General features: G+C 43.4%; 1 protein-coding gene across 4 annotated transcripts in view; it reads left to right on the forward strand.

The window, feature by feature from the left end:
- Positions 1 to 13,000, forward strand: part of LOC112245177 (phosphatidylinositol phosphatase PTPRQ-like) — a 46,521-nt gene that overhangs the window by 3,101 nt on the left and 30,420 nt on the right. For all 4 annotated transcript variants that reach the window (XR_006083604.1, XM_042323204.1, XM_042323205.1 and 1 more), the window contains 10 exons: positions 3,342 to 3,415; positions 3,506 to 3,617; positions 4,627 to 4,735; positions 6,337 to 6,451; positions 10,488 to 10,557; positions 10,641 to 10,840; positions 11,334 to 11,562; positions 11,725 to 11,853; positions 12,017 to 12,163; positions 12,447 to 12,610. Coding sequence is in view for 3 of the 4 variants with exons in the window: in XM_042323204.1 (XP_042179138.1) it covers positions 3,362 to 3,415; positions 3,506 to 3,617; positions 4,627 to 4,735; positions 6,337 to 6,451; positions 10,488 to 10,557; positions 10,641 to 10,840; positions 11,334 to 11,562; positions 11,725 to 11,853; positions 12,017 to 12,163; positions 12,447 to 12,610 (1,329 nt within the window). In the remaining variant the exon portion in view is untranslated. The remainder of the gene's footprint in view (positions 1 to 3,341; positions 3,416 to 3,505; positions 3,618 to 4,626; positions 4,736 to 6,336; positions 6,452 to 10,487; positions 10,558 to 10,640; positions 10,841 to 11,333; positions 11,563 to 11,724; positions 11,854 to 12,016; positions 12,164 to 12,446; positions 12,611 to 13,000) is intronic.

Consider the following 13,000-nt stretch of genomic DNA (forward strand, 5'->3'; position numbering starts at 1 on the left):
AGGGTCATTGTCCTGCTGGAAGGTGAACCCCTGTCTCAGTCTCAAATCTCTGGAAGACTGAAACAGGTTTCCCTCAAGACTTTTCCTGTATTTAGCAGCATCCATCATTCCTTCATTTATTTTTTAAAGATTTTTTTGTTGTTGAATTTGACCCCCTTTTCTCCCCAATTTCGTGGTATCCAATTGTTAGTAGTTCCTATCTTGTCTCATCGCTACAACTCCCGTACGGGCTCGGGAGAGACAAAGGTCGATGCGTCCTCCGAAACACAACCCAACCAAGCCGCACTGCTTCTTAACACAGCGCGCATCCAACCTGGAAGCCAGCCGCACCAATGTGTCGGAGGAAACACCGTGCACCTGGCGACCTGGTTAGCGTGCACTGCGCCCGGCCCGCCACAGGAGTCGCTAGTGCGCGATGAGACAAGGATATCCCTACCGGCCAAATCCTCCCTAACCCGGACGACGCTAGGCCAATTGTGCGTCGCCCCATGGACCTCCCGGTCGCGGCCGGCTGCGACAGAGCCATCATTCCTTCAATTCTGACCAGTTTCCCAGTCCCTGCCGATGAAAAACATCCCCACAGCTTGATGCTGCCACCACCATGCTTCACTGTGGGGATGGTGTCCTCGGGGTGATGACAGGTGTTGGATTTGCACCAGAAATAGTTTTTTCCTTGATGGCCAAAAAGCTCAAATTTAGTCTCATTTGACCAGTACCTTCTTCCGTATGCTTGAGGAGTCTCCCACATGCCTTTTGGCGAACACCAAACGTGTTGGCTTATTTTCTCTATAAGCAATGGCTTTTTTATGGCCAATCTTCTATAAAGCCCAGCTCTGTGGAGTGTACAGCTTAAAGTGGTCCTATGGACAGATTCTCCAATCTCCGCTGTGGAGCTTTGAAGCTCCTTCAGGGTTATCTTTGGTCTCTTTGTTGCCTCCCTGATTAATGCCCTCCTTGCCTGGTCTTTGAGTTTTTGTGGGCAGCCCTCTCTTGGCAGGATTGTTCTGGTGCCATATTCTTTTAATTTTTTAATAATGGATTTAATGGTGCTCCGTGGGATGTTCAAAGTTTCTGGTATTTTTTTTATAACCCAACCCTGATCTGTACTTCTCCACAACTTTGTCCCTAACCTGTTTGGAGAGCTCTTTGGTCTTTATGGTGCCACTTCCTTGGTGGTGCCCCTTGCTTAGTGGTGTTGCAGACTCTGGGGCCTTTCAGAACAGGTGTATATATACTGGGATCATGTGAAAGATCATGTTACACTTAGAATGCACCCAAATGGACTTTATTTAACTAATTATATGACTTCTGAAGGTAATTGGTTGCACCAGATCTTATTTAGGGGCTTCGTAGCAAAGGGGGTGAATACACTGCTCAAAAAAATAAAGGGAACACTTAAGCAACACAATGTAACTCCAAGTCAATCACATTTCTGTGAAATCAAACTGTCCACTTAGGAAGCAACACTGATTGACAATAAATTTCACATGCTGTTGTGCAAATGGAATAGACAACAGGTGGAAATTATAGGCAATTAGCAAGACACCCCCAATAAAGGAGTGGTTCTGCAGGTGGTGACCACAGACCACTTCTCAGTTCCTATGCTTCCTGGCTGATGTTTTGGTCACTTTTGAATGCTGGCGGTGCTTTCACTCTAGTGGTAGCATGAGACGGAGTCTACAACCCACACAAGTGGCTCAGGTAGTGCAGCTCATCCAGGATGGCACATCAATGCGAGCTGTGGCAAGAAGGTTTGCTGTGTCTGTCAGTGTAGTGTCCAGAGCATGGAGGTGCTACCAGGAGACAGGCCAGTACATCAGGAGACGTGCTCACCAGAGGTAGCCTGACTGCCAATTAGGTACCGAGATGAGATCCTCAGACCCCTTGTGAGACCATATGCTGGTGCGGTTGGCCCTGTGTTCCTCCTAATGCAAGACAATGCTAGACCTCATGTCGCTGGAGTGTGTCCGCAGTTCCTGCAAGAGGAAGGCATTGATGCTATGGACTGGCCAGCCCGTTCCCCAGACCTGAATCCAATTGAGCACATCTGGGACATCATGTCTCGCTCCATCCACAGACGTTGCACCACAGACTGTCCAGGAGTTGGTGGATGCTTTAGTCCAGGTCTGGGAGGAGATCCCTCAGGAGACCATCCTCCACCTCATCAGGAGCATGCCCAGGCGTTGTAGGGAGGTCATACAGGCACGTGGAGGCCACACACACTACTGAGCTTCATTTTGACTTGTTTTAAGGACATTACATCAAAGTTGGATCAGCCTGTAATGTGGTTTTCCACTTTAATTTTGAGTGTGACTCCAAATCCAGGCCTCCATGGGTTGATAAATTTGATTTCCATTGATCATTTTTGTGTGATTTTGTTGTCAGCACATTCAACTATGTAAAGAAAAAAGTATTTATTAAGAATATTTGATTCATTCAGATCTAGGATGTGTTATTTTAGTGTTCCCTTTATGTTTTTGAGCAGTGTACCACTTTTAAATTTTTTATTATTATTTTTTAAACAAGTTATTTTTTAATTTCACTTCACCAATTTGGACTATTTTGTGTATGTCCATTACATGAAATACAAATACAAATACAAGTTGTAATGCAACAAAATAGGAAAAACACCAAGGGGGATGAATACTTTTGCAAGGCACTGAAGCTCCCCCAGACCCAAACCATTCCCAGCCCTGCTCAGCAGCCAGGTGTCAGATAACCCCCAATGTAACCTAACACACACACACAGGTTGAGTAATAGAGCTCATTATTTATTAGGTAGACCTCATGAGCTAAACCCTGAATCATTTATTCAGTGAAGCTGCTCTCCCCAGAAAGAGAGAGATAGAGAGAGAGAGTGTGTCTGCATGGAGTTATGGTGGACACAATGTCCTGACTCTCTCTGACCCTAACTTGCTGACGACTGGGTTACTACCAGAGCTGGACTATAACTACTACTGCTGAAGCTAACCAGTTGCTACCCTGGACTAGTACTACTACTGTAAATTACCTGCTCTAACTGTTTCTACTTTACGGTGGTATGCACCGCCCTGAAACTCTTCAACTCTAACCGACTAACCGTGGCTAACTGTTCTTAACTGTGGACTGGGTTACTACTTTAGGCCTGGACTACTGCACTAAGAACTAAGCTGCTGTAACCTGCTGTAACACTGACCTGCTGTAGCTAAACTGTTGACAACACTGGACTGAAGAACTGCCAACTAGAACTTCATGCTAACTGCTAACTCTGGACTAAGCCCTCTAATCTAGAATCTTTTGATAATGGCTAGCACTAGACGCTAACACAGCCTCTTCCTCTCTAACCTGCTGCCTCTGACCAGCTAACTGTTCTAACTCCATCATGGGCCTCACTCTCCTCCTGCTCATCACCTACGTGGGATACACACACTCACAGGTTAGACTGGCGAACACACACACACACACACACGTCTGCAACCGCATAGTTGTGTTGTGGTCATGTTCTGACCATGCGGTCTCTCATCAGGCTGATGTATCCAGTATGAGTTCTCGAACAGCGTTTACAGTCATGGTGACTGCCGCATCCTCCTCCAACCTCAGCCCTCCGGTCAGCCGCATTATCAACACCAACGAAACCGGTGAGTCACAAACACACACGCACGCATACACAAACACTTTAATGTGTGACAGCCAAACTGATAGTGCTCTGAGGAATCGTTGGGTCTGTTCTGCTGCTGCCCTCTGCTTTATTATCTCCCACACAGTGTGTGTGTATGTGTGCGCGTGTGTGGTAACTGTAGTCGTGCTAAGCAGGACGAATGATGCTGTAGTGAAATGCCAGAGCTCTCACCAGAATAGAGCAAGCTGGTCACACACACCCACACCCAGTTGGTTGACCAAACATACCAAACAACAACAGTATCTGCAGTATCTGCAACAAGAGTAGGGGAGACCGGGGCTGGTTGTCTCACGGGTTAGTTGTCATAGTTTTAATTATTCCCAATCTAAATGGACCTGTGTAATATTTTTAAGGTTAAAATGTGTGATTTAAAAAAAAAAGAACTCATCCAACTGGTCAACTCACACTCATGACAAACAATTGAGGTGTGTGAATCTATGTTTTTCATAGGTGAAAGTTTTTTTTAAATAATCTTGAAATGTTTGAATGATGTGAGTATCCATGAACAACTATGGTTTGTAGAAAACAGAAACAGGGGAGATATATTTCAAGCCTATCCATTTTCTGTCACACACCCACACACGCACACATGCGTGTGCAAACACACACATACTGTAAATACTGTACACTCACATTTACACAAAATGTCATATATTATTCTTACAGCATAAAATGCTGAATTTTGCTAGGAATATTGTTCGATCAAAGAAAGGCTTTGCTATTTCTAAGACTGTATGGTATAGTGCTTAATTTCCTGTTACAAAAGGAATAAGCTACTAGCAAACATAGTGGCAACCAACCCCGGTCACCTCCATCTTTCACAACATTCTCCCAATTTGTTGAATGGATTTACTTGTTAAGGACCTTTATGTATGGATTGGATGCTTTATGATGACATATTTAATAGAATTTCAGGAGATTTTGGTGAATATGGCTTGAACTACTTCTTCTTCCTCCTCCTCCTCTAGCCCCAACATCCCCACCTACCAATCTAGAGGGAGAGAGGGTAGGCTCCAATGGGATCCTTCTGTCTTGGACCATGCCCTCTGACTCTCCCATCGACGGTTATGTGATCAGGTAAAGAGACATACTGTATGATGTAACCCCAGATTAAGGTGGACTAAGCCGTGCGTCCTCTCAAACACAACCCAGCGAAGCCGCACTGCTTCTTGACACAACGCCCACTTAGCCCGGATGCCAGCCGCACCAATGTGTCAGAGGAAACACGATAGACCTGGCGACCATGTCAGCATGCATTTCACCTGGCCCACCACAGGAAAAGCTAATGCACGATGGGACAATAACATCCCTACCGGCCAAACCCTCCCCTAACCCAGATGACGCTGGGCCAATTGTGCGCCACCACACATGACACACACACTTACCCCACCAGGACCTCTATATCAGGAGTTGTGAAAAGAAGGCCCGGAAAGTCGTCAAAGACCCCAACCACCCAAGCCATAGACTATTTTCTCTACTGCCGCACAGAAAGAGGTACCGGTGCATCAAGTCTGACACCAACAGGCTTTTGAAGGGCTTCTATCCCCAAGCAATACGACTGATAAATAGCTAACAAAATAGCTACATGGACCGAGTTTACCTTGTATCTTTATTGACCTTTTATTTCAATCTTTGCACTGTCTCTATGCACACAGGGCCTTACACAGTCACACAGCCACTCCAACACACACACACCCACTCCATCATTTGCTCACTCACACATAATGCACATACATTTATACCGACTATACACCCCCACACCCACTCACATACAAGCTGTTGCTACTCTGTTTATCTTACATCCTGTTGCCTAGTCACCTTACCCCTATACATATCTACCTCTATCACTCCAGTATCCATGTAAATATGGTACTTTTTAAATATTTCCTATATATAATATGCTTACTTACTTACTTTATTGTGTATTTAATATTTCTTATTCTTACTTCTCGTGTTTTTTTTCTTTCTAGTAATACATTGTTATTAGTTATTGCAATGTTGGGTTTTGAGTTTGCAAGAAAGGCATTTCACTGTACTTGTGCATGCGACATTTAACATGCCACCAGGGGTCTTTTCACAGTCCCCAGGTCCAGAACAAATTCAAGGAAACATACAGTATCATACAGACTCATGAGTGTGCAAGTGAACAGCAAACCTGATTTCAAAAAACAAATAAAGCAACACCTCACAGCACAGCGCCTCTCCCCCATGTGACCACACTCACACTACATATGGGCGTCAGCTAATGGGGAAAATGTATATGAAGTGCAATGGGTTTCCTCACAGGTTTTTAGTAATGGCAGCAAATTGGAGTTTACAGTGCAGGCTTAATCTGGGTCGGGAATAACACTATAAGGGGAATCGGTTGTTGATATTCCACTATTATTTATTTCTAAATCAAATTTAAATAAAGTTGTTTTTATATCATCTGGTGTTTAAATTTTGGTCTCCCAAGTGGCACAGCATTCTAAGGCACTGTATCACAGTGCTAGAGGCGTCTCTACAGACCCTGGTTCAATTACAAGCTGTATCACAACCGGCTGTGATTGGGAGTCCCATAAGGTGGCACACAATTGGCCCAGCGTTGTCCGGGTTTGGCCAGTGTAGGTCGTCATTGTAAATAATAATTTGTTCTTAACTGACTTGCCTAGTTAAAAATAAATGTGTATCTATTTCAGGTACAAGGAGATGTGTCCATATCCAGATACCACCTTCAAAGAGGTGACCAAGCACCTAGATGTCCCTGAGACCCTCCTCAACCTCTTTTTACCAGGATCTACCTATAACATTAAGGTAACACTCAATCAGTACACATAAGTACACTGTAAATCCCAATGTGTTGTCATTACTCAAAACTCTTGAGGAAACCTGTTGCACTTCAAATATCTGAGTATAGTTACTCTAAGTGATTTTGTAGTCATTACTCAAACCAATAGATTCACCTTACCACTATAACACCTTACCACTACGACACTTGGTTATCAACGGAGCTTTTTCTGGCAGCGAAACAGTTAATTCAGCCTCATTTACTGACTTTAAAAAAACATAGCTGATATGGCTGACTTGCTTAAACAAATGTGGTTTCTACTGACAATTGAGATGTACAAACTATGGCATAAGGGGACGACAAGCGGATAAGACGCAATCTGTAATTTTGATTAAGACATTAATAAGCGAGCCACAACGGACATAGTCAATATAACTATTTGATTAGCACTTTGGAAATGTACAGTGACAGAATTCAGAACATGGGCCGTTCTCCCTGTTCACCAAGTCTGAAACGTAGGATAAATAAAGGAGGCATATAAGCAGACGATGAAAGCTTTTACAATATTCAATGATTACATTTCTCTAAAACATGTTATAGGCTACATGTGCACCACCAAGTCAGAACAGTAGATGAAATGAAGAAGGGAAAATATACCAAATTATAAGGATGAGGCACATGGGCTATGAACAGCTTATTACACAGCATACACTTAGTATTACTTTCTTAGCTACAGTATACATATCTCTGTGGCATATTACTTCATTTATGCAGCACCATACAAGACATTTTTGGAGTCACATGCTGACCAGACTGGACGCATTGCGTACGGGAGCGTTGCAAAATACAGTATATTTACACATACATGTTATTCTATCATTGCACCAACACTGCTCGTGCACGTCAGCGAGCGTCTGCGTAGCCAGGCGCTAAAATAGAACTTGGTTCTATTTGTAATACTCAACGTGTTGCAAGTCCTGCCTCTCCCATCTCCTCAATGGTTTTTAGGAGCATATACCCACTTAGGTGATTGAAAGATAAACTGAGGTACCCACTCCAGTCCAGTTTGTTGTGGTAATGCACCTTAAAGTTTGTTAACAACCGCCATATAAAGTCCAAAGAAGAAGAAGCCTGAAGGAGGAGAGATTACTAGAAATTAACTCAGTTGACCATTTTATCTGTGGATTAATTGTCGGAGTAGAGAACCTTGTGCATTTCAGGTAAAATAACAACCCAATGTTTATGTCCAAGGACAAATGAGCTAACATTTGCCATAAAAAAAATCTAATCATGATGACGTCTGTGATCTTCAGGTCGTAGCTCTAGAAAGAGGCCCGAGTTGGATAACCATTCAAAACGTATTTTCACAGTCGGAGCTCGTTTTTTCCCCCAGTTCCCAGTTGTCTTGAACTCACTGAAATCAGATTTCCCAGTTCCGAGTTAACAGTTGTTTTGAGCTCGGCAGAAATCATACTGGATTGACAGCATGGCCAATGTTGAATGTTTATAATTTTAAGCTTAGAAAAGAGACCATTAAACCCAGAATTGGGACCACACAACCACTGCACTGAATTTCTCTTCATTATTTCGCTTCATATGACAAGGATTGAAAAGCATTTGCCAGTAGATCGTTGACTTGATTCATGATGATGACTGCTAGCTTGCTAGATAAGTTACTGTAGATATAACGTGATTTTACTTAATTTTATCTGTGGCCAATGACATTGGGCCTACTTGGATGGGCACTTCTAATGTAACTCGATGGCAGAACCCAAAGGGCTACAATTTTTTAGGTCTAACCCTTAGACTTGGCGGTGACGTAGTGTCCCCATGGGTGACAAAACACTGAGCCAATCACGGTGCAACGCTCTGTATTTTCTGCTGGCTTGCCCCACCACCACAGAAAGCAGTGAGCTAGGCTGAAACTGCCTTACTCAAGAAAACAAAAAAGAGACAATGTTTGTATGCCACCTTATTAACTCAATGATATATATTTTTTTTAAACTGTTTGCAAACTGATATGTGACACGTATTAATGCCAAAATAACATGCAAAACAGTCAAGCTAAAAATAATTATAAACTGGGTGTTTTCGAGCCCTGAATGCTGATTGGCTGACAGCCGTGGTATATCAGACCGTATACCACGGGTATGGCAAAACATTTATTTTAACTGCTCTAATTACATTGGCAACCAGTTTATAATAGCAATAAGGCACCTGGGGGGTTTGTGATATATGGCCAAAATACCACGCATTGCGTCGTGCATAAGAACAACCATTAGCCGTGGTATAATGGCCATATACCACACCTCCTCTGGCCATATTGCTTAATTAAATCTTTATGGCAATACATTACATATCTCATGAGGCCTTGTTTTGAGGCCTAGCTTTACCCTAATGGCTGTGTGTGTGTGTGTGCATGCCTGTGTGTTCTAGGCAGATGCCTCTAGCGGGGAAACTATTCTCTTGGTCTGGTTGAATAATTCATTGTGATTAAATTATTGATCGTATAAACAGATCTATGGATCAGCCATGCTGTTCTTTTTCCACATACTCTTATGTCAACATATTGTATGTGGTCATGGTTAATAGTTTTCAGAATGCATTAATCCTTAATTACCTGTGTGTGTGTGTGTGTGTGTGTGTGTGTGTGTGTGTGTGTGTGTGTGTGTGTGTGTGTGTGTGTGTGTGTGTGTGTGTGTGTGTGTGTGTGTCACATTACCAGACGTTACTTATGTGTACTGTATAAGCACACCCAGCAGTACTGAGCGAGCTATGTGCTGCTTTGTCCTGCTCCTCATTCAATAATCTCTATCCGTTGTTTCCTTTTCTCTTCCTGGTCTTCTATTAATATTCTCTGTTCTATTTTCAAAGCTATGTAGCCATTTCATTATCTTATTAGAGTCAGAACCTCACTTTAACATCTCATCTAAAGGGTACTCTCTACAGCAGGGTTGAGCAAACTATGGCCCGCGAGCCCATTCAAACCACCGTGCAGGAGGTTTGAGTAAAACCCCTTATGTCATTTTTTTAAGGGGGAAATTATTATTTGGGGTTTAAAAAACACTCCAGGCCACTCATGAATGTCTAAAACTAGAAATTATAATGGATTCATATATTTTAAAATACCTGCCCTTTTTCTGGCCCGTGAAATTGATTTTGACAAAAAAAACTGGTACAAAAATAATCTGTGGCCCTCCGTTGAATTTTGAAATCCCAATGTGGCCCTACTGCTGTACATGGTAGTTACCCATTATATGATGCAAAACTTGTCATACTGGCTGTATATTTATTTAACTAGGCAAGTCAGTTAAGAACAAATTCTTCTTTACAAGGACGGCCTACCCTGGCCAAACCTTAACAATGCTGGGCCAATTGTGCGCCGCCCTTTCGGACTCCCAGTCATGGGTGGTTGTGATATAGTCTGGAATTGAACAAGGTTCTGTAGTGACACCTCTATCATTGAGATGCAGTGTCTTAGACAGCTGCGCCACCAGGACGCCCCCTAAATGTATGCCTGATTGAACGGGGAATACTTCAGATGCACATGAAATGACCCCGGGAATCGCTCAGAGATGCACACAAATTATATACATTAAAAATGGGTGAATATTTCCTTTAAGACTAATATTTCCTTTAATATTGACCCCATCTGGCCTCCCCAACACCACAGCCAGCTTCATCTGTGTCTCCCTTCCAGGGATGATTAGTGCTATCTGGGATCCTTGGGATGTCCCTACCCTAAACCCTAACATTAACCCATACCTTTACCATTTTACATTTCTACTTCAATGGGGTAGGGACGTCCAAAGGATCCCGGATAGCATGGACAATCCAGGGATTGACCAGGCCCAACCTGCTTAGCTTCAAAGACAAACTAGCAGTGGGATGCTATGGCTATGTGTGTGTGTACCTACCTGCCTGGTGTTGTGTGGCTGTTGCATCAGTAAAAGTTCTGAATCTTGAATTAGTAATAATGACTCTCTTTCTCTCTCTCTCTCTCTCTCTCTCTCTCTCTCTCTCTCATTCATATATATATATATATATATATATAAAATCTAGGTTGCAGCAGAAAACTCTGCTGGTATTGGTCCCTATAGCAAGTCTATGTACATCAAAACTGCTGAGGCCCGTAGGTATCCAATAATAACATACAAACACAGACACACTTATACACACAGACAATGACATCAGCTTGTCTATCCCTTTCTCAAGCCCCCGGCCTGGTGACTAATCTGACAGCATTTGCTCAGAACCACACGTTCGTAGTGGTCACGTGGTTCCTGCCACTCCGCATCAACGGTCTGATCAACAAGTTTGCGGTCAAAGCCAAACACGCTCGTACCGGTCAGACCGTCCGCATGCTGGAGCTGGATGCTGAGGAAATCATGACCGTAGCGCTACCACACTGCAACGTACGTATGCCTGTCTTTGTCTTTCTCATTCTTTCTCTGTCTGTCTAGAGATAGTCTTCTGTTACCGATATAGTCAGAGTATCTAGTTTTAACTTTGGTCCTCTGTGACGGATGTGAGATGAGCTTTTCAACTGGTTTTTCAACTTTCAGAAAATATATTGCAGTCCAAGCAGAGCAATGCTACAGGCCTCCAGTTTTTTTTTCTCCCTCTCTTTCTTTCACTCTCTCTCTCTCTCTCTCTCTCTCTCTCTATTCAACTAAATTCAAAGTGGATTTATTGGCATGGAAAAAAACATGTGTTTACAGTGCCAAAGCAAGTGAAAAAACAAAACAACATCGACAAAAACAGCAAATTAAACAAAATGAAGACAAAAACAATCAGACATTAACAGTAAACATTAGACAGCTTTTAAAATCTGATATTATTAGCAGTTAAAAAATGTAAGCTCTGTCTTTGTGTACTTAAATACACAGTGTGTGTCTGTGTTTGTAGGATGCAGTAGAAATTCTGTCTCGTGGGACCGCAAGTCCATCAGAGGTGACAGCGTCCTCTCCTCCTGTCACCCTGTCAGCCGTCCCACCTGCCGCCACATGGGCTGTACCAATATCCGTAGGGGTGGACCAGCTGCGTCCCTACACAGCATACGTCTTCGAAGTGTCCGCTTTCACCTCCGACGGAGAGGGACAGGTAGCCTCCACCATGGTCCGCATGCCTGAGTCAGGTACACAGACACACACTCCACCTCTCTACATCTACATATCTCTGCCCATCTCTCCATATCTCTTTCTATAACCGTCTACATCTCAATCCCTCCGTGTCTCACTATCTATTCCTCGCTTCATCTCTCTCTCTCACCATGTGAATATGTATTTGTGTGCTGCAGCCCCAGAGGACCCTCCCTACAACCTGTCGGTATGGAATGTGACGTCTAAGTCAGTCTCTGTCTCCTGGGATCCGCCAACCATTGTTACCGGACGCTTCAGCTACGTCACCCATCTCTACGGCCCCACAGGTACACACACACGCAAACATGCAGACACACATAAACAGTACATTTAAAATACTTGCTGAAGTAAAAACACTGAAGGTGAACCCTAACACTGTGTGTGTGTGTGTGTGTGTGTGTGTGTGTGTGTGTGTGTGTGTGTGTGTGTGTGTGTGTGTGTGTGTGTCAGGGTTTATCTATGAGAACAGCACAGGGGACCTGAAGTTTGCGTACTCTGGTCTGACTCCCTACACACACTACAGAGTAGAGGTCCGGGCCAAGTCTGCTGGCCTGCTGGGGCCTGAGGCCTTTTCTGCAGTACTGACACATGCTGAGGGTAAGAACAGACACATGTCTTGAGTGATGTGCTCTACCAGTGCAGTAGTTTTCCTTTCCCTATTGGTCAACGAGGTGAGTGCAGAAGTATTTTCCTACCTTGAATATCTAAACATTCTACCTGGTTCTCTAACATTGTCTCTAAGTTCTCTGTGTGTGTGTGTGTGTGTGTGTGTGTGTGTGTGTGTGTGTGTGTGTGTGTGTGTGTGTGTGTGTGTGTGTGTGTGTGTGTGTGTGTGTGTGTGTGTGTGTGTGTGTGTGTGTGTGTGTGTGTGTGTGTGTAGCTCCCAGTGCGGTGCAGGCTCTGCAGGCAGTAGCACTAGACTCTGTGTCGGTGGGTGTGAGTTGGAGAAGCCCTGCCCAACCCAATGGTCTGATCACACAGTACAGACTCCTGGTTCTGTCTGACAACACACTGCTGCAGGACATCACTCTCATCAGAACACAGGTACCACTCTGTGGATCTGGTTTTACTATCCTTGTGAGGACCAGAAGTCCTCACAAGGATACCAAAACAAGTTAAATTCAGACAAGTGGAGAACAAAATGTATACAGTACCAGTTAAAGGTTTGGACACACCTACTCATTCCAGGGTTTTTCTTTATTTTTACTATTTTCTACATTGTTGAATAGTAGTGAAGACATCAAAACTATGAAATAACACATGGAATCATGTATTAACCAAAAAAGTAAAGTGCTAACAAATCAAAATATATTTATGTTTGAGATTCTTCGAAGTAGCCACCTTTTGCCTTGATGACAGCTTTGCACACTCTTGGTATTCTCTCAACCAGCTTCATGAGGTAGTCACCTGGAATGCATTTCAATTAACAGGTGT

This window comes from Oncorhynchus tshawytscha, linkage group LG06, assembly GCF_018296145.1.
Source record: "Oncorhynchus tshawytscha isolate Ot180627B linkage group LG06, Otsh_v2.0, whole genome shotgun sequence".
In the NCBI taxonomy this organism is placed as follows: Eukaryota; Metazoa; Chordata; class Actinopteri; order Salmoniformes; family Salmonidae; genus Oncorhynchus; species Oncorhynchus tshawytscha.